At 41.5% G+C, this 26121-nt stretch overlaps 1 protein-coding gene across 2 annotated transcripts; it reads left to right on the top strand.

The window, feature by feature from the left end:
* znf644b (zinc finger protein 644b) lies at positions 1-25779 on the top strand. 2 transcript variants are annotated; one of them, XM_047586329.1, is made up of 7 exons: positions 1-146; positions 3267-3316; positions 15329-17992; positions 19368-19940; positions 21235-21357; positions 21906-22002; positions 23864-25779. In XM_047586329.1, the coding sequence occupies exons 3-7, from the start codon at positions 15343-15345 to the stop codon at positions 24000-24002; spliced, it is 3582 nt and encodes a 1193-aa protein (XP_047442285.1). In that variant the 5' UTR covers positions 1-146; positions 3267-3316; positions 15329-15342; the 3' UTR covers positions 24003-25779. The 2 variants fall into 2 exon arrangements, with proteins under 2 accessions (XP_047442285.1, XP_047442286.1); XM_047586330.1 differs by lacking the exon at positions 3267-3316 and having other exon boundaries at positions 44-146.
* The last annotated feature ends 342 nt before the right edge of the window (positions 25780-26121 follow it).

The following is a 26121-nucleotide window of genomic DNA, read 5'->3' as shown; positions in this document are numbered from 1 at the left end:
CGTGAACATCCCCTCTCCTCCTCCAGACCGGAGAGTAACCTGCGCGATTTTAACAGCAAAATGGCGACAGGCTCTTGGAAGTGAGGGGGCAGAGAGACGCTGTCAGGTGCAATGACAAACCCGAGGACACGCGCGGTCGTCCCGAGGTAAGGCAAGGTGTAAGGCGTTACGGGCTGCTGTTCGGTTTGAAGTGGCGCAGGGATACGGCGTAGCCAGGTGCGGTCATTAGTCATTAGTGATGTGTCACTGTCGCAGCTCTCCGTGAAGGTAGAAACGCCGCAGTGACTGATAACCGTGCGTGAAAGGTGCTGCTCCTCTTCTTCTTCTTCTTCTTTTTTCTTTTTTAAAGTCTTAACTTAAACACGCTCACCGCGGTGTTCCTCCGAGACGTCGCTGCTGATACATTTCGCTCAGTGAGAGCAGCCGCCTCACTGTCGCATAGCCCCTCAAAAGAAAGTCACATGTAGTAGCTACTGAGGTAGCTCATCTGATATCTGCAGCAACTGTCTCGACTTGGAAACTGGTGAATTTATGCACGTTCGTCGCAATATTGGTCGTTTTGGCTGGACATGAAATCATTTGATGGTGCTCAGGTCCTCTGATAAACTGATCTGTCGGTTCTGTCTTCTCTCTCTGACTTTAAATTGCCTGTTATCTTAACTGGCTTTAAATGATAGCGTCCATGTATGGAAACACTGAACTGCCAAGATTCCTGTAGCAAAAATAATAGTTGAATTCAGCTGCTGGAAGTACTGTATGTATGGAAGTCACAAGCAGCCAAGATTTCCGTGTCTAAAATAAGTTGAGTTGAACCTGCAGTAAAAGATTAACATTACAGCCAGCTCCAGTGTGTGTCACAGCAAACATCTGGCGTCACAGAACCAACCACAGAGTGATTCAGATGCTTTCAGAAGACTATGAGTAAAATTATTTACCACTGGATTTTCAAAATCATGTAAGCTGTCTTCAGATTTGAGTGCAGCTGGTGTTTGCATCAATATTCAGCACAGGTTGAGCAATAGTTTGTGATGCACATCTTGGCATAAACACTGCTGAAGACATATTTATCACAGGACAGAAACTCCCAAACACTGCATGTATCAACAAAATTGGTTTGGAGTTAAATGTGCCTGACCCAAACTCATGAGAGTAGTTCGAAAGAAAATCCACGGAATGGAATTGTGCATTATACTGTGTAGGGTTTATCATAATACAATTTGCTATATAGCGTTTCTCAGATTTGTCTGTAACTGTACTGAAATAATACAGACTTGGAACAAAATGGAAAGGTCATAGCACAATTCCTGGGTTGCAGTAGGGTTTTCTACTTAATTTTTTTGCTGCCTCAGCAATTGTGACGTTGAAAGACCGAAATCGATCTTTAGCTACATCAGGCTTGTTTTGAACATCTGAACACAACTTTGGTTTTGCATTTCAAGATGTAATATTTGTTCAAAAGTGGATTCTTTTTGAGTCTAGGAGGTTAAATAAACAATGTTTCACTGTGGCATTGGTCAGTGGTGAGCCTTCATGATACTTTCATTAAGGACCAGTAGAAAATAAAGTCTTCCTTTCCTGTGGTTTTCTGAGACAGCCGCTTTATAAGAAGATTGAGAGCAGAGGTAACAAGCAGAGCAAAATTAGGGTTTCAGGTGTTTCATCTCGTCCACATTATGTGCATTTCTTCCACGCTTTTTAGCTCCAGAATGGAGGTTTTGTAAAATCAAAGTGTAGACCTACTTAAGTGTGTCCATCATTCCCTGCAGGTGTCTAAGGATGAGCTTACACAGCTATAGAAAGAAGTCAGCGGCAGCTTAACGGCCTAGTGTTGGTTTTACTGCATTAGTATACCGCAGAGACTGAAGGAGTCAACTGCTCGTCTAAATAAATCAGATGGTTGAGGCGTGTTATCCACAAATTGATTGTATGTCACTTGACAAGGTCAAATATTTTAACCAAGATGCCTGAAGTCCCTGAATGCTCAGCATAGCAAACAGTTATGTGTTCTCTGTTGGCCTGGTTGGCTGCTTACACAGCTTTAAATGAAGACACCTGGGACTACTTAAATGGGAGTACACTGGCCTGAATTAGCAACTCAGCTGAGAAACAGCTGCAGAGATGAGATATTTTGGTAATCAGATGCACCTACCAAGAACATTGAGGCTTGCAGAAATACATCAGATGCAAGGAAACAAGGGCGGCGTGTTTTCATAGGATCACACTGAACATCGTTAAACCATCCATCGCAGGTGTTTCCCTTGGCGATAAACATACTAGGCTCAGTTTCCTCTGAGCCAAAACTACTTATTATATTATAGTCTGACATGTAAAATGTTGGAATGTAGTTTTCTCAGTCTGAGGTGATGTTTTTTGTTCATGTAACAGTCCAAAAACGAGTGGGAAAAAACACATAAAAGCAGGGAAATGGGAAACTGTCACATTTGAGAGCCTGAAAATGTGCGAAAAAAATGATGCAATGTTATGCAGATAGTTTTACTCTCACAAACTGTTCATATTGTGACGATACAGCAGCGCCGGAACAAGTTTTCTTTACTGGGCACTTTCTTCAAATGTGCAGGCCCAGTTTGTGACAAATAGACTGGTTCAGACAGGTACATTCAGTATTTACCCCATTTACACCTGCTATTAACTAGTAACATGTCTGTATCTGGAAACCACCATCTCATCAAAGGCTTTGGCCTTTGCATTTACAACAGTCTTCTTATCGTTGTGCACAGAGTTTAGTCAGATCTTATAATGCGAATAAGTTTGGACAGTGAATCGTCAGCTTAAGAGAAGGATCTTGTGTAGACTCGAGATAAAATTATTGTTTCTACTCTAACTTTTGGCCGGATTATCTAGTTACAGGAGGAGAATGTTTGTGTGGATGGATTTTTGAATTTATACTAAGATCTAATCACACTGTAGGCCCGGCTTGCTTCTGTGTACATATACACCTTGCAGTGATGTGTTTTTTTCCTTAGACGGCACGGCAATACCAGAAAATTAGTTTTACCCCATGAAAAAAACCCCATAAAAATAAAATTGTTTAATTATATAATTAAATCTGACTTTGCAAGCATAATTTTGTGTCTCTGATGTAGTTTTAAAGAGATACGATCTCTAACTTTCAGTTATTGACTAAAATGCAATACACTAAAATGTTTCTGAAATCTTACCAAAGCCCGCCCTGTGTAGGGTGCGACATGTGACCCTCGTTAACAAAGTTTCTTAACATTTCTTTCCCACTCGTGTCTCTGTGACAGGTGCGTTTTCTAAGAACAATGAGGTGGAATCAGTCCCTTGACGCAGACCGGTAAGCAAGCACATGTCAACTGGTTCTTTTGTAATTGTTTTGTCTGTTCAGCGGTAACGCATAATTATTCAGACACTCAAACGAGATGAACGCACCTCGCAATAATAGAATATTGTCTTTAATTGGAAGCGATGTTACCCCAGCGCATGCTTTAGGATTCAGGCAAGAATCACAACAAGGTGAAACGCAGTGAACCGCGCCGGTTCGTAAACTGTTTCAGGTGGCCTCTGAACCAAAGCGAGCGTATCTGACCAAATAAAGTTGAGTTTAAAGCGAGTGTTGATTGGATTTTAATTGAAAAGCTAACTTTCTCCTTCTACCGTTCATTATCTATTATAATCATAATGGCGGAGCATAAACCTAAAATGTGACCGCCTCTGAAGAGGTGTTATCATTCAGAGGCACAGTCGCGTGTCTCCTTACCAGCTTAACACCTGAAACTGTAGCTCAGACGTGTGAAATGCTCTGAAACTATAGCTGGGTGTGATTACCAGTCAAATTAAATCTGAGATGTCAGTTACATGTGTCACTGCTCCCACTCCTACACTTGGCAGGTTGTAGAGAGTGACAAGTTGGCTGTTGATTATTTTCCAGTGTGAAACAGAATCAGTGATACACAGCTAATATTTACAATGCCCTAGTCTTTGTTTAATTTTCTTAAAATGGAAGTGACTTTTGCGAATTGTGATGCTGGAAATTGCCACCACATTGGCATCGTACCATCAGCTAATGCGACGCGCTGGTACTGCTCGGAGTTTTCTTCCTTTGTTTTGGCAACAGACCCAGTAAACGGTCCGATATGAGCCAAGATGTCACACGCTGTGTTCGTCTAGAAGTGAGTTTGAGCAAATGAATGCATATAAACTATAATACTTGTATGATTTTATCCATTTAAAGGAGTTTTGATGTAGATTTGTGCTTCAGCTGTTCATTTTAAATTGTGATTATTAGTCATATGTTTAGTGTTGCCATGTATTTATAGTATTTACAGCAGTCTTGTGGTAATAGGTGCCATCATAGCATGTTATGTTATTTGCTTTACCTCAAAAAGTTCCAGTTTTACTACTTTATATAAGGGAGGCTCTAGTCTCAGCCGCCTAAATGCAATAAACTTGACAGACAAGGTTAGGATTTATTGAGTGTTACATATTTCAGTGCTTTTGTATGTATATGTGCATCCGCTCACATTTTTGTTTGTTTGTCTTATTCCCACTCACCTTTTCTGTGAAGATCCACCAGCTGCTCCAAACAGTGTGTAGATATGAAAAAGCTTCTCATGTCCTTCGTTTGTGACGGCAGCTCTGCTGTTAAAGGATTTGCAGAAATGTATTTTGGATGAATGTTTAGGGTTAGTTTTTTTTCTCTGTCACATGAAGCAGTCTGGTTATATAAAAAGCATCAAAAAAAAAAGAAGAAAAAAAAGCAGCAATTAATCCTAAGAATGGATTCCCTTTCTTTATTTAGTTTCGAGTTTGGGCTATTTTTCATGTTCGCGCATCTGAATTTACATATAAATTGAGTGGCACTCCCCCCCTTTAAAGAGACGTGGAGTGACTTCTTCCTGAAGAGGAATTTCTTTTTAAAGGAGAGACGGACTCCGGCTACTTGAATCTTAATTCGCGGGCAGGTTGGACTGTTGCGGCCCATCAAAGACTAAATGAAGCGCTGAGCCATGAGCTGCCCCTGTCCACAATCCGTCTGGCTGCTCGGCCTCTGCAGATCAAGCCTCCTGTTATTCGGTTTGTCTCGGGCTATGGACCATTTCCTCCACTAAGGGGCAGAATATGATCACTGATGCTCTCAGCCTTTACTCTTCAGGTATGATGAATTAAAACGCGATCAGTTAAAACAGCCCGTGTAGTCACTGAACGAGGTGCGCCTCTGATATCTAAATTAGACGGGTAATTAAAAGAGGGGTTGATGGATGCGCACAGTGTGTCTTTATGTCACATTTTGTGCACCTCCATTGTATCCAGTTGTGGTTCTGTGTAAAAATATTCATGCAGTTCATGTTATATTTTAGGTGTGATCCAATGCTCACAAGTCTGCAAGAATTTCATATCAGTATAGCCTCGTATTTATCCCCCTGAACATTTCTCAAGTCCAAACAACCTCCATCTTCGAGGGTTGGGATTAGCAAACTCCATTGTACGCGAGCGGCGAGGCAGATAACCCCGTCTGCGATACCTATCTGAGGTTGAGCTCAACGCTTTCCTCATTAATTTCCCATTTATTCTCAGAGTTGGATGTGATATTTTAGAGATTTGAGCAACGCGGGGCACAGGTTAGGTGCATTTATGCTGACGGAGGGCTTCTACCGACAGTGAAATGTGGAGTGTAGGATTATACATGTAGAAAGTTATATAGTGATTAACCTTCGTTTCAGGCTCCTCCGAGACCTCGAGGAAGCGAATCTTTCCTCCAGTCAGTTACACTGTCTGGTACGTTTCTGCACCCCGATACGCGACCTTCACATCGATAGACCGAGGCAGCCCTCCTTGTGCTTTTGGCGCATTTTCTTTTCTCTTTTCAGGTGGTTCAAACGCTCACTTCATCGCACTCCCGGTTTCTTTAGCAGTAAAGCTAATTAGTTTCACTTACAGGTACCTTATGGCATTTTTTTGGAGTTTTGTTGTCATATCCGTGAGACACCTTCAAGGTATCTTTGGGAAACATTTTGTTATCTTTAAAGGAACATGTGAGCTGTGTAGCATCAGGTTTGAAACTTTATATTTTGCCTGTTTTGTCGCGTTTTCATTGAGTTTCCAAAGCCGCATGTGACATCTGATGGTGACGCGTGGTATTAGACAGTACGTTTTGTATTTTCTAGTATATAGTAAATAGGTGGTTAAATCAACTCCCCCCAAAAAATCATCACTTTGTTTAGAAGAAAACCGCAGGTGTAAATTTAAACGCCTACCCCTACCAAAAAAAAGAAAAACACTGAAGTGCTATGAGGTTATTTATCATTTATTTATCCCAAGGAATTCTGCTTATTTCATAAATTAGCTGAAATAATTCCTAAATGTTATTTCCTGGTTCGTGCGCCAGGAAACACTTATTTGATTTCAATATAGTTAATGGAAAAATGCACATTTCGGTCGGTTTTTGACATGGCATCAGCAGCTGCAGGAGAATAGTTCGTTTCTGACAAGGAAAAGAGGGGAAAAAAATCGTGTTAATCCGCTAATGATACAGAAAAAATGATGAATGGTTGAATGTCACAGTTGTTAAGCACTATTTAGCTGATTAAATATATCAGTGTCATACTTTTCTAGCTATTACGCATATTTAATGCTATTAAGGTTTAAAATTATATTATTTCATGCCTCAACTTTTTAATCGTCCGTAATCCTTTTTTTTTTTTTTCACAAATGCAGCATGAATGATGAGCTGCTGCTATCTTTTAGTTTTCTTCCATTTTTTACATGGACGCTGCTTAAAGGAGGTTTTCACAACAATGGCGTTTCCCTCCCTCATCCCTCAAAGAAAGGACATTTTTGAGCCCCTTTGATTTGGCCCGATTTGTTTTGATGTGAGGAGTGAGTGGTTTTTAAAATCTCCTTAACTCCCCAGGCCTGGCCCAGCCTCCCACAGGGCTAATGACCGTAGCCTGGCCCGCGTTGAATAATACAGACGCTTGCGAGGTGCAAGTGGGGAGGAGGGCAAGGGGTTAGACGTGGGCCCTCCTTCTACAGTACACCTCCATTGATAAGATTGTATTAATTGGTATGAATAGAGAGGGCTTTCTCCCACTCCTTGTATACATTTACCATTATACTCATTAGCTTCCCGTTGCCTCCCAGCGACTTTCTTCTTCACATCCCCCGGGGTCTCCTGGGAGGCAATTTGCATCTCTCCATGGTGTCTCTCTGGGGTTATTGAGGAAATATTAGCCCCTTTTCTTCTGTGGCCGACCCTTTGATTTATTTGGAGCTGGAGCTGATAGAGTGGCACTCACATGTTAATGACTGGCGCTCGCGCAGGCCCCTGGTGCAAGACGACACATTGATCCGGGGTTGAAAAGGTGCAATTGACAAGCAGTACTGAATAATCGTCTTACATGCGCCTGCGAGTGTGAGCGCGTGGACCTTGGGAAATGACAAGGGAATCCCACTGCTGTCAAGGCTGCTGTGCTCCAGCTGTCCACTTGTTCCTGATAGAGTTAGATAAATAGGCTTTTGTCGGCCTCTGAATTCCGTGCGACTTTTTGACAGCCACAGTTTTGGCATCGCCTCTTCAGAAGCCCTCTTCTTCTCCTTCTTTGTTCGCCGCTCGTGTCACGTCTTTGACCGTATCGTGATCACAGCGGTGCTTATTTTAGTCGCTCCCAGCGCTCCGTACCCAATCACAGGCTGCAAAGTAAATAAAAAATAAATAAATAAACACTTGATCCAGTTTCTGTTTGGAGTTGTTTGTCCGGGTCTAATAATAGAACTCAAGGTGACTACTGAGGGATCACTTAATGAGTCCCTGGTACCTGCCACGGTGCACTCATCACATTATGTTTTAAAGAAAGGTAATGAGAGATTTGATCCTAACACCTGCGATGCTTGACATGCCTCCAAATTTAAAGCTCACTGATGTCTGCTTGGCAAAGTGGAGCCTGTCCTCAATTCGGAGAGCAGTTTGACACCGACTCCCTTTCATCTGAATGGTCACATGTCTACAGCAAAGCGGCAGCAACAAACTTTGTGATATATTTAATTTATTTTTTATTTTTTTCTCCCCCATCTCCACTGGAAGGAAGAAGGAGAAAGCATCCGAGCGCGCCCCTAATCATAGCAGCAACTTCTGCGTCTGGCTTTGTATTTATATACTTTCAGTTATATGGTAATAATAACATTTAATAAAAGTCAACATCCTAACTGGCACTAAACAAAAATACCCACGCGCCGCAATCGCTGCATCTCCTCTGCATACTTATGGCAGATTAGAGGTTATGTATATCAATTGCGCGGCTCATGCATATTGTCATGAAGGAGAAATGCAGGAAATGGAAATGTGCCATTTCAACAAGCCGGCGCAGCTTGCCAAAAGCAGGCAAGTGGGTAGTGCTTCCAGTGATGGTCGGGTTTGTTTTCCTCTCAGTGTTGGGAGATGAGAAGTCATGTATCTAAACAGAGCAGATATGATGTTTATGAGAGCCATCTGCTTTGGCAGCCCTCCTGCGCCCACTGCCCTCCTCAACGTGAGAGCAGCCTCATTAAAACGGTCACATGCCTGAGAAATTTCTAACTGCCGTGTTTTTCTTTTTCTTTTTTTTCTTTTTTCTTTTCCCCTTCTTCCCCCCTTTAAAAGGAGCAGAGTTTAAAACTAACAAAGCCTTGGGAAATCCCCATCAGACATCCCTCCCTTAATCCATTTAATTTTGAAAGGTATTGTTTAAAGCTTTAAAGTTTATATCGTTTAATCCCCCTCCAACACTACGGGCAGCAAATGAGGCCGTGTCAGCAGCTTGAACAGATATAATCTACTCCACACAACAGAAAATCCTCCTTCAAGACAAGGTTGCATGGGTTTCCTGTGAACTCGCCGTTTGATGTTTCTACCTGCTATTGAACATGACTTCTGTCTTAACCCAACTGTCACTCGCTCCCTGTCCCCTTTTATCACTCCGAATGTTCTCGCTTCACCTTTTTTCATCAGTAAATCTACCATCACAGCCATTTCACTCATTCCCTTATTTAGTAGTGAGAGAGCAAGGGAGAAGTTTGTTGTGGACGGGTTCAAGAGGATTTATTTTTTTTTTCTTCTCGTGATGAACCTTGGCCAGAGATTGTTTTTGGTTGGAGAGCTTCACACAGTCTCACCTATGGCTCTTGACAGTTGGACCGTTATTGCCCTAGTTTGCAGATTTTTTTTTTTTTTTTTTTTTTTGCCTGCTCTCCTGACAGTGAAACTTTTTGATTGTTGCTCATGTTTAAAGCCCCACAGTTTTTTTTCATGTATTATTTTACAGTTTAAAATGATTTAATTCGTAGGTTGATTGATGTGAAATATGCCCATTCGCTTTCTTAACTAGACCTGGTGCGATGATTGAAAGATTCAGTCTAATAGTTGACTTGAACCAAATACAGACTATGATAGCTTTTACTTTCTGATTATTTTATTTTATACAATGTGCCAGTGGTTTGCAAATCCAAAAAAAGTCAAATGAAGCCATAACATCCCCTTAAAAAAGACAATTTTGTGTCCTACAAATTTGCACACAGGTCAGCATGAATGTAACTGGTTGCTTTAGAGGCATTAGCTGTTATTATTTTCTCATTACTCATTACATGAGTTTGCATGATAATAGGTGTCTTTTGATGTAGGATGTTGTGCAGATTGTGGAAGTATTTTTGTGTTGCTTCAGTTGGACTCAACGTAGTCCCACACACACTTAACACAGGCCGTCCAGGGAAGCCACAGAAGATCTAGTGACACTGTACCTACTGTAGCTGTAGTTTCATGTGAGCTGGAGACTCCTGACGTAAGAAGCCTTTTGTCCCAGCCTACGTTCTGACATACCACAGTAGGGATCGATTTCACTTGACGTGCCTTTGTGATTTGTGGTTAACCTTCATGGCTGTCTGGGCCACTTAATGGAACTGCGTCATCATTACTTCACCTGTGCGTAAATAAAGAAATAAACAGTAATTTTTTATAGGTTTTGCCACATCTAAATATTCACATTTACAATGGATCTTCTTTCTGGGACTTGGCTAGCTTCCCTGCTATGGCCTCGCTATTGTTTATCAGACACAATATTCGTTCAGTCCTGCTATTGCTCAATAATGATTGTAGAATATATATCAATTAAAAAAAAAACAATCTTATCGTATTCATAGCTCAACAAACTGTAGTTTAAGGTTATGTTCCGAGGTTTCATTTCCCTCCCTGATGAATAAGTGCGTTTCCCCAAAATGTTGATCTCTAGCTATCTGTTGCCGCGTACGCGATTCTGTGAATCTCCCCATTAAATCACTTGACTGAACACAGGTATTGTTGTCGTAAGAGCACGCGCTGCCACTTAATTTGCTCTTACTATAAAGAACGCAATTTTCTCGGGAACGCACCGCCTATGGCACTCATATTGTTTTTTAGTGTATCAGTTGAGTCCAATATACATGTTCACTCAAGCAGTGAATTACATTGTTTAGTTATCAAAGGCTTTGTGTAATTACATTTGTGCAATTCGGGATGACAGGGCCGATAGTGTCTGCACAAGACGCTGGCATACATAATCACAGGCAAAATCCCATTAGGGAAAAGGGAGACCATTATTATGGAAATGACCTTTGGGTGACAAGAATTCAGTGGGATAAAAGAGTATGTAATCCCGGCAAAGATGCTGCGTAAAGCCATGCTCGCTTTAATGTCTCCCGTGCAAATCTAAGAAATTTAGTGTGTTTTACGAATTTTTTGTGCTTTCACGTTTTCCTGTGCGACAAGCCGTTTAATTACATTAAAAAGTAAGATTTGGCGGCGCGTTGTTTGTTTCGTTCGGCGGCTTGATGCTGCGGCTAAGATAGCAGAAGAACAACTTATTACAGTGAACGTTTTTCTTCTTCTTCTTCTTCTTCTTTTTTTTCACTGTGGCACCTTCACTGAGAGAACATACTCACCTTGGGATTACCGGAGTGTCAAGCTGAATCTCTGCCTGTTTGTTTTGAGCCACGCTTTGATACTCTCACACTAAAGAGGCAGCTTCATAAATTCACATTGTGTCAAATAAATCAATAGATCCCATTAACTGAGGAAGTTGTGTAGTGCAGTACTTGAGGGACCGTACCCCCCCCCCCCCCCCACCACCCCCCCACCCCACCCTCCTCTCGTTTTCGGCATCTCTCCAGCTAAGGCAATGGCAGAGGAATTAAGGTTGGCTGTTGATCCATACAGACAGCTCCAGCAGTTGAAATGGTTTGGCTGACTGGACTCAGTTGGTCTTTGGCGCTGTGTCCACTGTGCTGCCAGCCTGGGTGTTTAGCTGAACGGGAAGGAGGAATTTGCTTGGACATTCACAGCCTCACAGGCCTACAGCGCCAACTCTTCCTGCTCAGTCAGATGGTTCTATTCACAAGACTTGAAGTTTGGCGTTGCGTTTTTTCCAGCTAACAGTTAAGAAAATGCAAATGCAGGTACAACCGATGTATTTCCTTCTATGATATTGTTTATTTCCTATTGAACATTGTAGACAACAAGACTGAATCTTTTGACACAGACCTACATGTAATTATTATTTTAATTTATCACTTAACTTACTGGCTATCTTCTGTGCTTGTTTTCTCTGTAACATTTATTTTTATCCAAAGACATTAGATTTTGATGTGATATGGAACAACAAAAACGTTTAATTAAGCTACATGTTTTGCGTATTAATATTTTAACCTTAAACAAATGATCGAAAAAAAATATACTAACACTAAAAATTAACATTAGATTAGCAGATGTGAACTTTGCAATTAACAATAACCTCCTGAGACCCTGAGTCCTCATACGGGGACATTAAGTTTTAGGTTCATTTAAACCCGTTGTCCTCATTGGTGGCCACTTTAGTTTGCCATCTAGTGGTAGCAAAGGGTCAATACATTAGTCACTAAAAACATGATAGCGGACTCATGCTACAGACAATCACAGGACAAAAGTGGACGAGGAGCAAAACCCCATCAAATTCTACTTATTTCTACTTATTAACATTTCATGTTTGATATGTCCTGCAAATTTAACAAATGTAGTAACGAGCTACAATCTCACTAATTAGCAAGTTCTCGTTTGAGGACACTGGGACTTCATTGTTTGCAATTCTGGTTTCGCTCAGCCATGTACAGGAGTTAAAACAAAGCGTTTTATATTTTTTGTCACACATTGTTCACTTTATTATACTGTAAATAATGAAATAATCCCAGTGTCCACATGTAAGGACATTGTTACTGTTGAAAGATGACGCTTAGTTTTCATACTGCTATTCTTAGGTCCTATTGATCCCAAATGCCTTGAAGAAATTAAAAATGCACAGCAAACTAAGGCTCAGGTCTCAGGAGGTTAACATCACTGCTACTAAAGCTGTCAGAGGCCAAATTAATAAATTGGCTACAGTACTTGAAAGTAAATGACTAACCTGCATCCATGACAGTAATTTGCTGTTTGGGGAAACACAAACAGGCTCGTGTTTCCGGCCTCTTTATCCAAAACAAAATGTTCACCGCTAAAGCACTTCACCACACTTTTGTCTTGGCTGATCATTACCCAGAAACACATGGTGTAACATAAGCTACCAGAAAATTTCTGTGGTTAAACAATGAAGACAGTTAATTCTTATATTCTATAAGTCTTTATATTTCATGCATTCAACAAAGCTAACAGTTCGACTACTACTCGATTTGATGATTTTGAATGTTTACTAAAAGTCAAAAGACCAATAGATACAGTATATACTGTACATGTACTGCATATATAATATATGTATATAGTATTAAACACATTTTTTTCCAGGTTAAACAAACAGATCAACCTTATTTAATATGTTCTCGATTCCTCTTCTGTAGATTTTTGTATGTATGTTTTATAACAAAATGTGGACACCTACTCTTCCAACACCTACAAAAATATAATCAGAAGAAAACTTATGTAACATGTTTTTGCACATTGCCTCTCCAGTGTATTTGTCTCTTAGTAGTTTCTTTAGCTAGGTCTTCCTCCAAGTCTTTCTGCCGTGTTAACCATAGATTTCCTCTCTTCACCTACCATTTGTTCTTGTTCTAGCGTGTTCCAACGCGTCTGAAATGACTGGTAAGCTGGAGTGTCATCTTTACGTTGCTGCTGTGGGTTTCAACCTGACAATATAGACGGTTCCTGACACGTGGAGAAAATAATGACAAAATTGCATTGACAGGTCTCAGGACGACACTTGACCCTCGCGCTCACTGTAACAGAGGTGGACCTTTGTCTCTTTAGCGGTTCGCACCTGCTCTTACACGAATGTTGCCTAAAAGAACACTCGTACAACTGCTCCTTATCCTGTGTAACGATACAAGTAGTTCGGGAAGAAGAATTCACAGCCACAAGTTGTGGTATTTTCATGAAATTAGATTGTTCACAGCAGAAAATGACAGGGAGATGAAAGAGAATATGTCATTGCGTGTGCTGCGGTTGTGAGCCAGACTCAAAGCTATACTGATGTGAGTACATGGCAGGCTTCCCAGCCCACCGACACTCGGAGCGTGGTGCAGGAGATCGTATTAACTCGATAACTTAAATTGACTCGAGTTCACTTCTGCAGGTGGTAAAGCACACATCAGCGCTCTCATTGTTATAAATGTGGCGTTTGCATTTTATTATGCGCCTTTCCAATTACAGGATACAATGACACCTACATAGAGCTTTGCCCTTGTTAGTAAAACAAATCAGCTACGACATCAGGTTAGAAATGCTGAATTTGTCGTAGGGCTGATGCATTGGTTGGTGTGGTTGTAGAAGGTTGGGTATAGCTTCTGCAGAATTAATTTTTGTTCACAAATTGAGATACCCAATAGGTGTCAATGGGGGGAAAAAAAACACTACAAGAGAACAGATTGTTAAGAAACAATCTACCAGCTTCCCAGCACATAACTGAGTTTGTTATTTTTATTGTTTAACAGAACACGGTGATGATGGTGCTGCTCCGAAATCTCGTATACCAATCTGAAAAATAAGGCAAGTGTCTTGGGGAAGATGCCAGGCAGCGTTAGTGAAAGCTCACAGCAGATTGATCCGTGCATATAGCTCGACTGTATTAAAGCTCATAATCCCTGTAAATATCTTCAGGCAAGGCAAAGTCAGCCTTTTAACATTGACTAAATGAAGTAAATAGAAGCAAATGCATTTTTAAAAATTGCTTCTCTGTTGAGCCGCCGTTCGTTATATATAGAAGCGGGCTGTGTGAGTTGGCTGCTAATGAGGCTTGCACATTTTCAACCAAGACATTTTGATGGTTTTGCCACCCTGCCGTTTGGGGGTAACAGTGAAGTTCACTTTAAATGGAGAGCGTCTGTTCCCCTTTCGAACCTCTAACACCACAACAGATGGGGAGAATATGGAGCTCGGAAGGTTTTACCTCAGAGGTGGTAACAGTGAAGCCACTCATTAACACTGAATTTACCACTTCGTTAGCAATGCGGCTTCCTGTAGAGAGCGGCCAGCCCTGGATGTCAAATCCACTGAGCATACATTTTAAACCAAATCAGCTTTGGACGGCGTACTGTAATCTGTTATAAGATCTAACATACACATTTCTAATTGTAATCCTATTATACTTAAAACTCTTAATTAAACCGCTTCGCCCCAAATAACTATGAAACAAAAATGAGTTACTGTGCCTTAAATCCAAGCACCGTTAAATGAATTTGTTCATGTGTATGTGCAAAAGCGTATGTTTTCTTTGTGTGGATCCGTGTTTGTGTTTAAGACAGATTGTGTGCCTGCCAATTTGTCAGGATTCAAGTAACAACAGTCTCATGCTGGGCTCTGTGTTGGCACCATCACAGAGTGATAAGACGCAATATGATCTCATTGGAGGTGTACTTTGTTCCCATGGAAATTGGTCAATTTTAGCAGACGACTGAGAACTTTAGGTGGAGAAGCAGGAAGGTTGTATCCCAGAGGTACGCTCACATAATTAAGCATCCTCGCCAGGGTATTCAGGGGCTAACAGCAGGGTTTGTTGTGAATAGAGGTGGTGAAACCGGGTGTTGGAAAATCATAATGCGGCACAGAATAATGCCTCTCTCATTTTGCGGAGCAGTGGGAATAGCCCAAAATCGTCTCTTTTCAACAGTCCGACAACGTTGGTGAGAATGATGGAGGGAAAAAAAAAAGAATTTGATTATTATACCTGTTGTGCATCAGTGTTGAATTTTGTCATTTGAATCTGCAGTATGGATGTTTGCAGACTGCACCTGAATAAAGGAACATGCTTATTTGTCACTGCACGCTTTGCTCGCCTTGTTTGATGTGCACGTAATGATTTTGTGTCATTCTTTTATATTTCAGAAAGTACTGCTACTATGTCTGATCTGGAGCCAAATGCACAAGAGGACAAAGACGTGGAATCTGTGTCTGACAGCCCAGGTCGTACTCAGGAGCCATTACAGAGTCACACATTCTCCCTGAAGAACAATGCTGCAGGTCTGTCCTCAGATGAACACGAAAACCCTTTAAATGGAACCCAGCCGAATCCATTTGTATACAGCAGTGTCCCTGCTGTTCCCCATGCAGGCAATTCATTGCCTTCAGGAGCACTTGTTAATGGACCTGGTTCACACCCCACCTCAGAGGTACACTGTGTCCTGAACAAAGGCACTGTTTTATCCAACAGTGTCCTGGATGCAGCGTGGCAAGCGGAGAAGGACACGAGCCCCGAGGTGTTACCACCACCTAGTGAGCTTCAATCAGACGCTTGGAAGAACACAGCGGGGCCCATCGTAAAAACACTGGCCACACAGCCAGGTGTCAACACGCCACTGTCTCACTCGGAGGAGAATGAGTCTAAACTGGCCTGTTCCACACAGTCAGGTGACAGTGCAGACCAAATGCACATTAGTCAACCTTTGACAAAACAGACAATAAAAACAAGATCTCTGCGGGACGCGGAATGGCCAGGAAGCTCCGTGGATGGTTATGATAATGCTGAAGTAATCAGGTGGGATTCAGCTAGAGAGTGCTTTTTACACGATGGCAGAAGGCTGGAGACCAACGTGACGCACCAAAGAGACAGCAAGCACAATACATACACAGAGAGCTTGTCAGGCTGTCTAGAAAAGGTTAACAACCGCTACGCTCATTTCTGCAGTGGAAATGATGCTGAAAATGTTGACACTGGCAGTAAAGACCAATCTCCGGGTGGACAATTTGATATTAAACATTCAGTTATGCCATCCAAAGACCTTTCCAGGAACATAGCTTTAGACTCTGAACGCCGTATTTATAGCACAGCACAGGAAGCCTATAATGAGGAAAATGACCCTGAAGATGAAAACAGTGCTAGCGCAAAAGTGGAACAGCCGAAGATTGAGCAACTTGAGCAAGATCCACTATTCTTTTCATGCACAATATGCAATGTTAATTTCAAGAAAAAAAGGCATTTCCATAGACATATGATGTATCATTTAGGAAAGCATAATCAGGTGAAGAGTGAGACTGTTTCACAGCCCTTTATATGCAGGGAATGTGGGCGTTTGTTCTGTGATAGCAACTCCCTCATGAGACACATCATTATTCACAGAGATAGGCTGCAAAAACTTATGGAGGAAATCAAAGGTCTCAAAACCACTGAATTTGAAGACGGGGCCACCACAGGGCAGTGCCCTCAGTGCATATTTGACTGTAGCTGTCCTAAGATCTCCGTCCAGCACGCCAAAACACATGATAATCTGAAGCACTACTACTTCTGTGAGGAGTGCAACTACATTACCCTAACGCAGCAGGCACTCGAGGCGCACATGGATGTCACACACCTCAACACACACCAGCCTAAATACAGGAGAATGACTCATACTAATGATGCAGAGGGGCCGAACTGTGTTCTGTTTCAAATGGGTTCTTTTACTAGTCGAGACAAAGCAGTGCTGGAAAGAAACCCCGAGCTAGAGCGGCAGCAGTCGTGCTGCGGTGATTATAAAAAGTTAACTGACCGACCCAAAAAAGCCGCATTTAAACCCAATCCATTCAAGTCTACTTTTGAAGAAAGAAAAGGAGACATGTACGTTCAAAAGCCTAACGACAAAGCCAAACGTTCTCCTTCCATAAACTCGCTGTCGCCATCTTTGTGGAGAATAGACAACCACGGAAAATTACTCCTACAACAGCTCGAAAATTTCGATGCGGCAACTGATCTCACCTGTGTAGAAGACGAAGAAGATGAAGAAGAAGAAAACAATGGCCGCCAGGCTTTTGGCAGCTCAAAGCAGGCAATCTGTCCTGCAACCGCCGATTCTTTTCTATCAGCCAGGAAGCTTAAATTAGACCAGATGTTCTGTCAGGGAAGCGAGAACGACCCGGCAAGCGGGATTTTGCAAGCTCAAACAAAACAAAATTCTCCATCAATGAGGAAAATGTCAACACCTTTGCATAACACTATTGAAAGTATGAATGGTAATGTATTGCCCAGACTTAGCCAGAGGCTCAAGAAACAGTGTGCAGTTAGGGAGTTGAGCAAAAGCTCCGAGGTCGACGATAACTTCAGTGATGTCACCAGCGAGGCTACAGGCAGCTTCTTAGAAAGCAACGAGAATGAAAGCATCCCGTATGCTCAGGGGTATCTCAGAAAGAGGCAGAGCTTTTCAGCCAAACACCAAAGCCCCCACAAACTCTCGGATGATGGTGATGAAGACTGTAGTGACATAGAGCAACTCATAATAAAGGAGGAGTATATCGAGACTACAGCGTGTGATGATTCCCCAGAATTGCCTGTTACATCTCCTGTTGACCGCTTTGATATTTTCCCTACGCCGGCCGTAGAACACAGGCCCTGTCCTTACTGCCCTGCCTTGTTTGAATCCGGGGTGGGCCTGTCCAATCATGTGCGAGGGCACCTTCACCGAGTCGGCCTGAGCTACGACGCTCGACACATGGTCACGCCAGAGCAGGTGACGCTGCGGGACCGCCGGCTACGAGTTCGCCGAAGGACCCCTACTGGTATGAGGAAAACGAGAAAAGGTGAGAACAGCAATTGTCCATTAGAGCTTAGCAGTTGATCTAAGGCCTGTGAAGCTTTCAGTTTCTGCATGTGCCTACGCGAAGTGCATTGTGCTGGAGCCTGGAGGAAGACTAGATACTAGCATGTCCAACTACCTAGCGTCCTACGTACCAGAACCATTTAATGGTGGATGTAGTAAAACATGGAGCTTGTTTGCAGAAAAACGTTGTAGCTCATAGCTAAATGTGTTTTTTTCCATTGGTGTCAGGACCCGTCGTTTCCTATGATGCACTGAAAAGAAAACACTCTGAGACTGCTTACTTGAAACACTGTATGATCCACATTACCTGCTTTAACTATAATGGGGTGAAGGGGCATAGAAGACTGAAGCTGCTTCGTAAGAAGCTTGTTTTTTTAAGGCCTAAGATTAGTTTGTGGCATTACAGATTATGTTAGCAACACCATTAAGTATATCTAATGCATGGCCATGATTATAGCCAATATATTTTCCCACTACAAAGTACTAAGTCCTAGGTGTTAATTTAGACCAGAGGTGCCCAAATCCTTCCCACTGGAGGACCAAAATTGAGAGAGGGTCGTGGGCCAAAACGTTAATTTTGCAGTACATTAAGTTAATATGCATGTGCAAAATAAACACTGGACATCAATCTGCCGTCTGCAAATAAGAAAAATAATTGAAGCACTCTGAAATATTAGAAGACGGACCTGGATCATTACTAGGAGTTGGTCCTACTGTACATCTTGAAATACAGAGACATTTTGTGCAAGTAACATGGGAAAAAACATGCCCGAAATGGAATCAGTACTGAGCTTACTAGTGCAACAAACAGGACAAAACATGCCCCCATTAGGCATACAATTCAACAACAATTCAACACACACTGCGGTGGAATCGAATGGGTAAAAAGATAATTGTTTTCCCCAACTGTTTTTGAATTTTCGTTTGCCTGTGCCACCGCCAAACACGGTCCATCTGTGTCCTCACTTCCTGCTGGTCTTCTTCACCTCACAAGATATGAGCTGGCAGCAGCTCAACAGCGCCCCCCTCACCATAAATGTACCACAATGTTATTCTCTGGCCAGGAGTGTAAGTGCACTAACAAATAGTATTCAAAGAGAGCAAGTGCAGTGAGTGAGCACAGATTCCCGAGCGCTGGCGGCAGCAAAAAAAATTATACAGTGGACAAGGGCCAAATATAATGGGCCCCAGATCGGGCAGCCAGGCCTTAGAGTGTGGGTGGCTCTGTTCACTCTTTTCTAGATTTGGGGTTGTTTACAGTCAAGCATTAGAAAAAAAATCATAGCGCTATTTACCTTGACCTTTTTGTACGTCTGTAACAAACACATACTATTTCCATGTGTCTTGTATTACAGCTGTGAAACCACAAACCCAGGGAGAGCACACATGTCCCCTGTGTTGCGGCTGGTTTGACACGAAGACTGGCCTCTCCAACCACGTCAGGGGACACCTGAAACGAATAGGCAGAAGCGTCTCGAGCAGCAGTAAGTCGCCACTGTGCATCCTAAATGAACTGCTACAGGACAAAAAGGAGCACCGGGACATCCTCCAGGTCCTCAACGAGAGCCAGTTCCCCTCACATACGTCGGCCTCTCAGAAGTTCATCAGCAGAGATGACTTGTTCTTTATGCGCGCAGGCATACCAGTGAAAACAGAGTATGGGGTGAGAAGTCCTATATTGGACGGTTTTGTACCAAAACGGGAGGCAGAGGTGTTCTTGGAAAGGACGAAGCTACAGGTAGAAGCACAAAGAGGCCCTAAGGAGCCATCAAGCACTTTAGTTGAACTGCTCAAAACCAAACAGGAAAGTGTGGAGCTTGGAGAGAAACAGAAGCAGGAAACCTATGCAACCAGCGTGATCTGCAACATAACCAAAGATTACATGGAGGAGACCTGGGCGACCAGCGTGGAACCGAACTGGGAACAAGGTACGGATTCCTGCTGCTTAAATGTCCCCCCCTCCTCCCCAGGGTTCCTTTGGGAGTGTACCTCTAGCTAATAATAAACCTTATTAGAACCCTATAACACACTCTATTCTCACATCCAGTACACGTGGGGCCTCGACAATAATTAAATCAAATTCATTTAACAGCGTCCAATCTATTTCATGTTGAATCTGAATGGTTGAATGTTGTGAATATCACTTTGTTGGAGCAGGAGTTTTTGGACATCACCGTGAACGTCTCTACAGGTTTGGCACTGACAGAGGGTGGCAATGCCAGAAAATTAGTTCTGTGTCTTTTTTTAGATTTTAGCGTAGAAAATTAGGTTCGCTTGCAGACAACTCCTGCATTCTGATATCGATTTTAAATGAGCTGTTTATTACTGATTTACAGGAGCTCAGCACGGATCACCACAACCATTAGAACTGTGAGACAAACACAATCTGTAGAGGGAATGTTGGCAAAGTGCTTTTCAAGTATATATTATTATATATTTAAACAAAAGAAATCATAGGATGCTCTTGATGTTGAGTTGGAAGCTTCATCATCTGTGTTTGCACAATTTCTTTAAGTACCAAACAAATGTGCACAAAGTTCTCAAATCAAATTGTTCTTTGTAAAGATGCATTTTAAGTGAATTTATTTATTTTACTGCTGCAGTGTTTTCTGTGTGTCGTGTCATGTAAATACATCAAGTTTGTTCAGATTTAACTTTTTTTTTTTTATCACTGCAGCATTGTTCATAGTTTTACTTTAAGCTAAAATAGAGTCATGTTCTTTGTAACTACTTAACAATGCCACTTCTCAAGATTTGTTAGCAGCCAGTGATGCTCAGCAGAGCCCGGTTCCTGTCATAGGATGAACAGAGTTGTGTGTGTGTGTGTGTTTGTGTAGTTTATGAATCCTCTGTGACTCTTGTGAGGTGTGTATTGGATGCGAAAATAGCCCCCCCGAAGACACAAGATTGTGTTAAACTTTCCCAGTAACACTTTGTAAACAGGAGAGAGCAAACCAGGCGCTTGGAATGAAACCATGCGGAGGAAGACATTAGCGCACACTGGGACTAACGGTTTTGCTTAATAAAATTACTGCATGAGCTCAAACGCTGTCCTACAATTCATCTTCGTACAGGTCTAAATTCTGACAATCCGGACCGTGATTGGAGCAAAACTATTTTATAAGGAACACCTTCCATTAACGCTTTGAGACTGAGCAAATGGCAAGTATAATCACATAAGTTTCCCATGTTTTTTGTTTGTTTGTTTGTTTGTTTGTTTAGGGGAATGCCATTCAAAAAGGATTTGTATTCAGTGCACAGACCCCTTCCCCTCTGCTGCCATGCTCCCAGGTCATCTGCGAGCCTTTGCACACAGGAAGAGGATAGCCATTTTGGAAGAACGAGGTGAGTTCCGAGGAAGGAAATGGTGGTGATGCATCCTAAATAAATGGGTTTGAAAATACATCCTAAATACATCCTAAATCATAGGTCTTCATTATGGGGGATCTTCAATATCACAAAATCTTTGGTTGATTAGCCACTTTTTTTATATATATATATTCTTTTTTTAATTTTCCCCCACAAATTAAAATTTCTTTAAATAAGACGTTATCTCTGTTGCACATGTTTGAAATAAAAAAAAAAATACATATTTGTACCGGTGTATTATTTGAATCACTTAATATTGAATGCAAAATGATAATAATAATGTATATTTATAAATAGCACTAGGCCAAGTTTAATATAGAACACGTATAGTAGGTAGGGGGTCCCTACTTAATCTCTCCATCAGTTTTGGGTCCTTGGTATGAAAAACGTTTAAGACCCCTGTTCCTAAATACATCCTAAATTTAAACAAATTTACATTTACGTATGTTTTATTTTTGGCAGATTTGGTCGTAATAACGAACTATATCGCCCGAGATAACACAGAGTGCTATTTTACTTTCTAGGCTATGATTCCAAACAGAAGAAACCAAGACCAAGGCCTGGGTTAAAGAGGAAGCTTTTACCCTCCATGAACACAGAGATATACACACTCACCTGCAGGTACGTAGATTGGTTACACATGGACCAGAGTGGATAGATTTCTCTGCCCAGCTATATTTATATACAGTATATGTTGCGTGCACTGGGCCAATAGCTGGATAACCTGGCATAAAACCGTGATTGAACTGGAAGACAAATAAATCCATATTCATTGTATTCAACTTTGCGCATATGTGGGTGTCCATGTGATGTACATTGTGTCATCTACTACAAAGGACTGCAGACACCTCTTCCTTTCCAGAGCTGTTCAACACACTCACCAAAATTATTGATTGCATCCACTGTACACACAACAAGCACAACGACTGTGCATGTGCTAGATAGAAAATCAAACCCTTTTGGAATCTTATATATTTCCCATCCTTGGTTCTGTTCTCAAACAGTTGTACACTGCATGGTCCTTTTTGATGTCCCTGATTGTCTCTACCCGACTGACCTCAAGCAGATGGGTCCGCTCAAGGTTTCTTCCCGTCAAGAGGAAGTTTTTCGTGCTTGCTCTGTGGGTTTCAGGCTGCTATACATCAGCATAACATTATGACTACTGACGGAGTGAAGTGAAAAACACTGACCATCGTGTGACAAAACATTGTTCTGCCGGAAAATGTTTGGACCTGGCATATGTGTGTGGATGTTACTTAGACATGTAGCACCCACCTAGACCAGACACCTCCACCCCATAGAAATGACACTCCTTGATGGCAGCAGCCATCATGTTGATATGGCCTCCAAATTACTACATCCTAAACTGATCAAGTATCAGTGGAACAAACCTGATCCACAGAGGCCCCTCCCCTCAACCTATAGGACCCAAATGCCCCCACTAACATCATATTGTTGCCAGACTCCACAGGACACCCTCAGAAGGCCCATTCTCTGATGAGTCACAACTATCAGTACGTTTACATGTGAAAAAAAAACGAATTATTGCCTTAATCGGACTATAACAGGAGAAGTTAAGTGCATGTAAACACGTCCGATTAAAATCGGAGTTCTCATTATCCGAATGAGACACCCAGATAATTCGATTGAATTGGACTTTTCAATCGGATAATGCGTGTGCGCATGCTCCACTACCACTGCGCTGGCGTGTGACCCCGGAGCAAAAACATCCAAGAAAGACAATCGCAGAAGAAGAAGAAGAAGATAAACGGAGCCGTCGAGGGATAGCGCGGATCTTACCTCCACCAGAAATAGTGCGAACATTACGTACAAGATTAAAAAATGTACCAATATCCGTCCGGTTGTTGTTTGAGATGCCGGTCCGCCGCATGAGCGACTCTAGTTTATTATATCACATAATGGGTCAACCCGGAAATTGGGCCATATATACGTGGTATTAACCCGCTGAAAAGACACGTATTGCCACCTAGTGTGGAGGAGGAGAACAATTATTCGATTTTCTCCGCTGCATGTAAACTGGGACAAGGACTGTAGTGAGAAAGTCGAATTTTGAGCATAGCTCGATTAAGCTCTGCATGTAAACGCACTGTATTATGGAGGAACAAGGTAGTACACATACACAGTATTAGGAAGGTGGTCATTATGTTATGCTTTTCCCCTTTCACTTCTTTGGTAGTTACTGCACAAACTGAGTATGATATGCCACAGCCAATGTGCTCTTGATTACTCCCTCCTGGTTCTGGCCTGCACATCCATCACTGGTGCACACAAGTGCCACCTCAACACATTTACCCCTCACCCTTATCCTTTCTCTTTATGTGGGAAGATAGGCTCAATTTAAACCATGTCTTTGGCCACTGGTCATTTTCAACCTGCTTTAGTGGAATGTTTGTGCGTTCGGCCTGTGAGCACTGACTGTTTTTTTTTTTTTTTTTTTTGTCTCCTCATTCCACATCTGCAGATTCTGTGACCTAGTCTTCCAGGGTCCCTTGTCTGTCCAGGAGGATTGGATCAAGCACTTACAGAGGCACCTTCTGCACACCAGCGTGCCCCACTCAGGGACGGGGATGGTAGAGGTTTTGGGTTTCATCACAAAATAAAAAATAAGCATGTGTCGTGAGGAGACGTTTACCCATCTAGAACTTCCAGTTGCCTCCTGAAATTGCACATTATTTAAATATATATATATATAGAGAGAGAGATAAATATATATAATATATATACATTATCCCTGCAGTTTGTAAAGGAAAACTGTATATAACGGTTAAGGCACATTGTTAAATAATAGTTTATAATATTCATACTGTACGAATTAGCAAAAACTTTAGAATATAGGATAGAATATTTTAATGCTACGCTTTGCCTTATCAATTTAGCTAATACACGTCACAGAATTCATATTTGTTCGCTGATATTTGAATTTCGGACAGCGGTGGTTGAACCACAGCGGCAGTCATGCAGAGGGGAGAGTTGCCTTAAACGTAACACATTACAGCTGCGACTGTTACTGCGTAAATGTCAACATGTTGTCATGGTGTCAGCATGTGGCCGGCGCAGCGATAAACATCCCTGAGAAATATCAACACGACTCAGGTGACTTGAAAACTGATTTAGCCTAAAGTCTGTTGTTTTTTTTGTTTTTTTTATTCATTTTTTTTTTTTTATGCCATGGAGCTAAGATCTACATAGCTGTCTGCATGAATCAGTTCTTAGTCATGACACGCATGCTAGTCTTGGTCTGGAATGAGCACAAACGTATGAATTCCGTTTTAACGCTATCTTTTCTAGTGACGGTGGTTTACGACAGCACACACGTAGGTCTTTGCCTGAAATTAGGACGTGTTTCAGTATAAAATGTTCAGAGCGAAAACCGTTACAGTCGCGGTGACTTTCCCCCTTCTTTTAGAAACGTGTTTGCTGACATGCCAAAAGTGTTTTTACAGGTTTTTTTTTCTTTTTGGAGTGATATAAAGTGCCTTGTTATTATAACAAAGCTACTTCTTATAATGAGAAAACTTAAAATTGAAAAAAAAGCAAAAAAAAAACATTATCTGACTTTGCTTATCGGAAGTTTTTTATCCCAACAAGACGAGCAAGAAAACGAGTACTCTGTACTGTAGAAATAGACAAGCCTTAGCTTTTAAATGAGTTTCATGACTTTCTTTTGGAGACAAAATCCAATTCAGCTACGCTCTCGCTCAGTAGAGGCATTAGTTTGCAGACGCTTTGTAGAATTCCCCCCGTCTGCACCTGCATCAGAGAGAGACACTCTCTTTATGAAAAGGCTGTGATAAATGTGGGAACCGCTTGTTCTGTCATTGTTTGTTCTTTGGTTTAACCTTCAACAATCAGTGTAATTTCTGAAATCTGCCTCTCATTATGCGCAAAGTAGCAGCTTCTTATAATGAGAAAACTCTGCAGTTGGAACGCGAAAAGTTCAAATCGACATTTTCTGTAATTGGGTTCATCCAAGGTTCTGCTTGTGGTTCATGTGTCGGTAAGCATGTGTTGTAATTAAGAGACGCCGTACTTAAATTTCATACTAAACCATCTTAACATCTGTGGTATTAAACAGAACAGAAACTGTCTATAACGTGTTCGCCAAACTTTTAACAGCTCTCACGATTTGGTGCTCGTCTTGCAGAGAGACAGGGCCGCACTTTAAGACATCGCCAAGATGGGATATCATTTTAAATGTCATCATTACATGTCTGTTTTTTTCTGTTCTTTTTATGCGTTTTTACTTTTCACGATTCTTATTGAACCTATTGCAAAAACACTCATGTTTCACTTTATAATACTAACAATAATAAAGTACAACTTAATAAATAGCATAGAAATGTTAGTGTAACTAAGTCAAATAAATGTTTGCTCACATTCTGCATCATGCATTTATTTACTTGTCACACTGGAAGTTTTAACATTGTTGTCATAGCGCCCTCTTAGTTACAGTAGAAGTTTTAGGAATTCACTAAATTACTAAATTAGTTTTTATTATGTCCTACTTCTCTAATTATAAAATTATTTGTCGTACTCTAATACAATTTTTGTAGGCAACTGATTGTATAGCCATTAATTAGACACGTGCACGGTTTAAAAGCATCACTATGAATTTAGGAAATGGCTTAAACCAGAGTTCTTCAACGTTTTGACTGATTAAGTAGGGACCCCCTACCTACTATATGTGTTATATATTAAACTTGACCTAGCACTGACAGG

Source organism: Mugil cephalus, chromosome 6, assembly GCF_022458985.1.
Source record: "Mugil cephalus isolate CIBA_MC_2020 chromosome 6, CIBA_Mcephalus_1.1, whole genome shotgun sequence".
Taxonomy (NCBI): Eukaryota; Metazoa; Chordata; class Actinopteri; order Mugiliformes; family Mugilidae; genus Mugil; species Mugil cephalus.
This window is presented reverse-complemented; position numbering and strand designations above follow the sequence as displayed.

Bases quoted from the DNA above. Each gene is read 5' to 3' on its own strand.
- znf644b (XM_047586329.1), top strand. From the start codon at position 15,343: ATGTCTGATCTGGAGCCAAATGCACAAGAGGACAAAGACGTGGAATCT. The intron at 17,993-19,367 runs GTGAGAACAGCA...CTTGTATTACAG, and splicing joins TATGAGGAAAACGAGAAAAG to CTGTGAAACCACAAACCCAG. The intron at 21,358-21,905 runs GTGAGTTCCGAG...TTTACTTTCTAG, and splicing joins AGCCATTTTGGAAGAACGAG to GCTATGATTCCAAACAGAAG.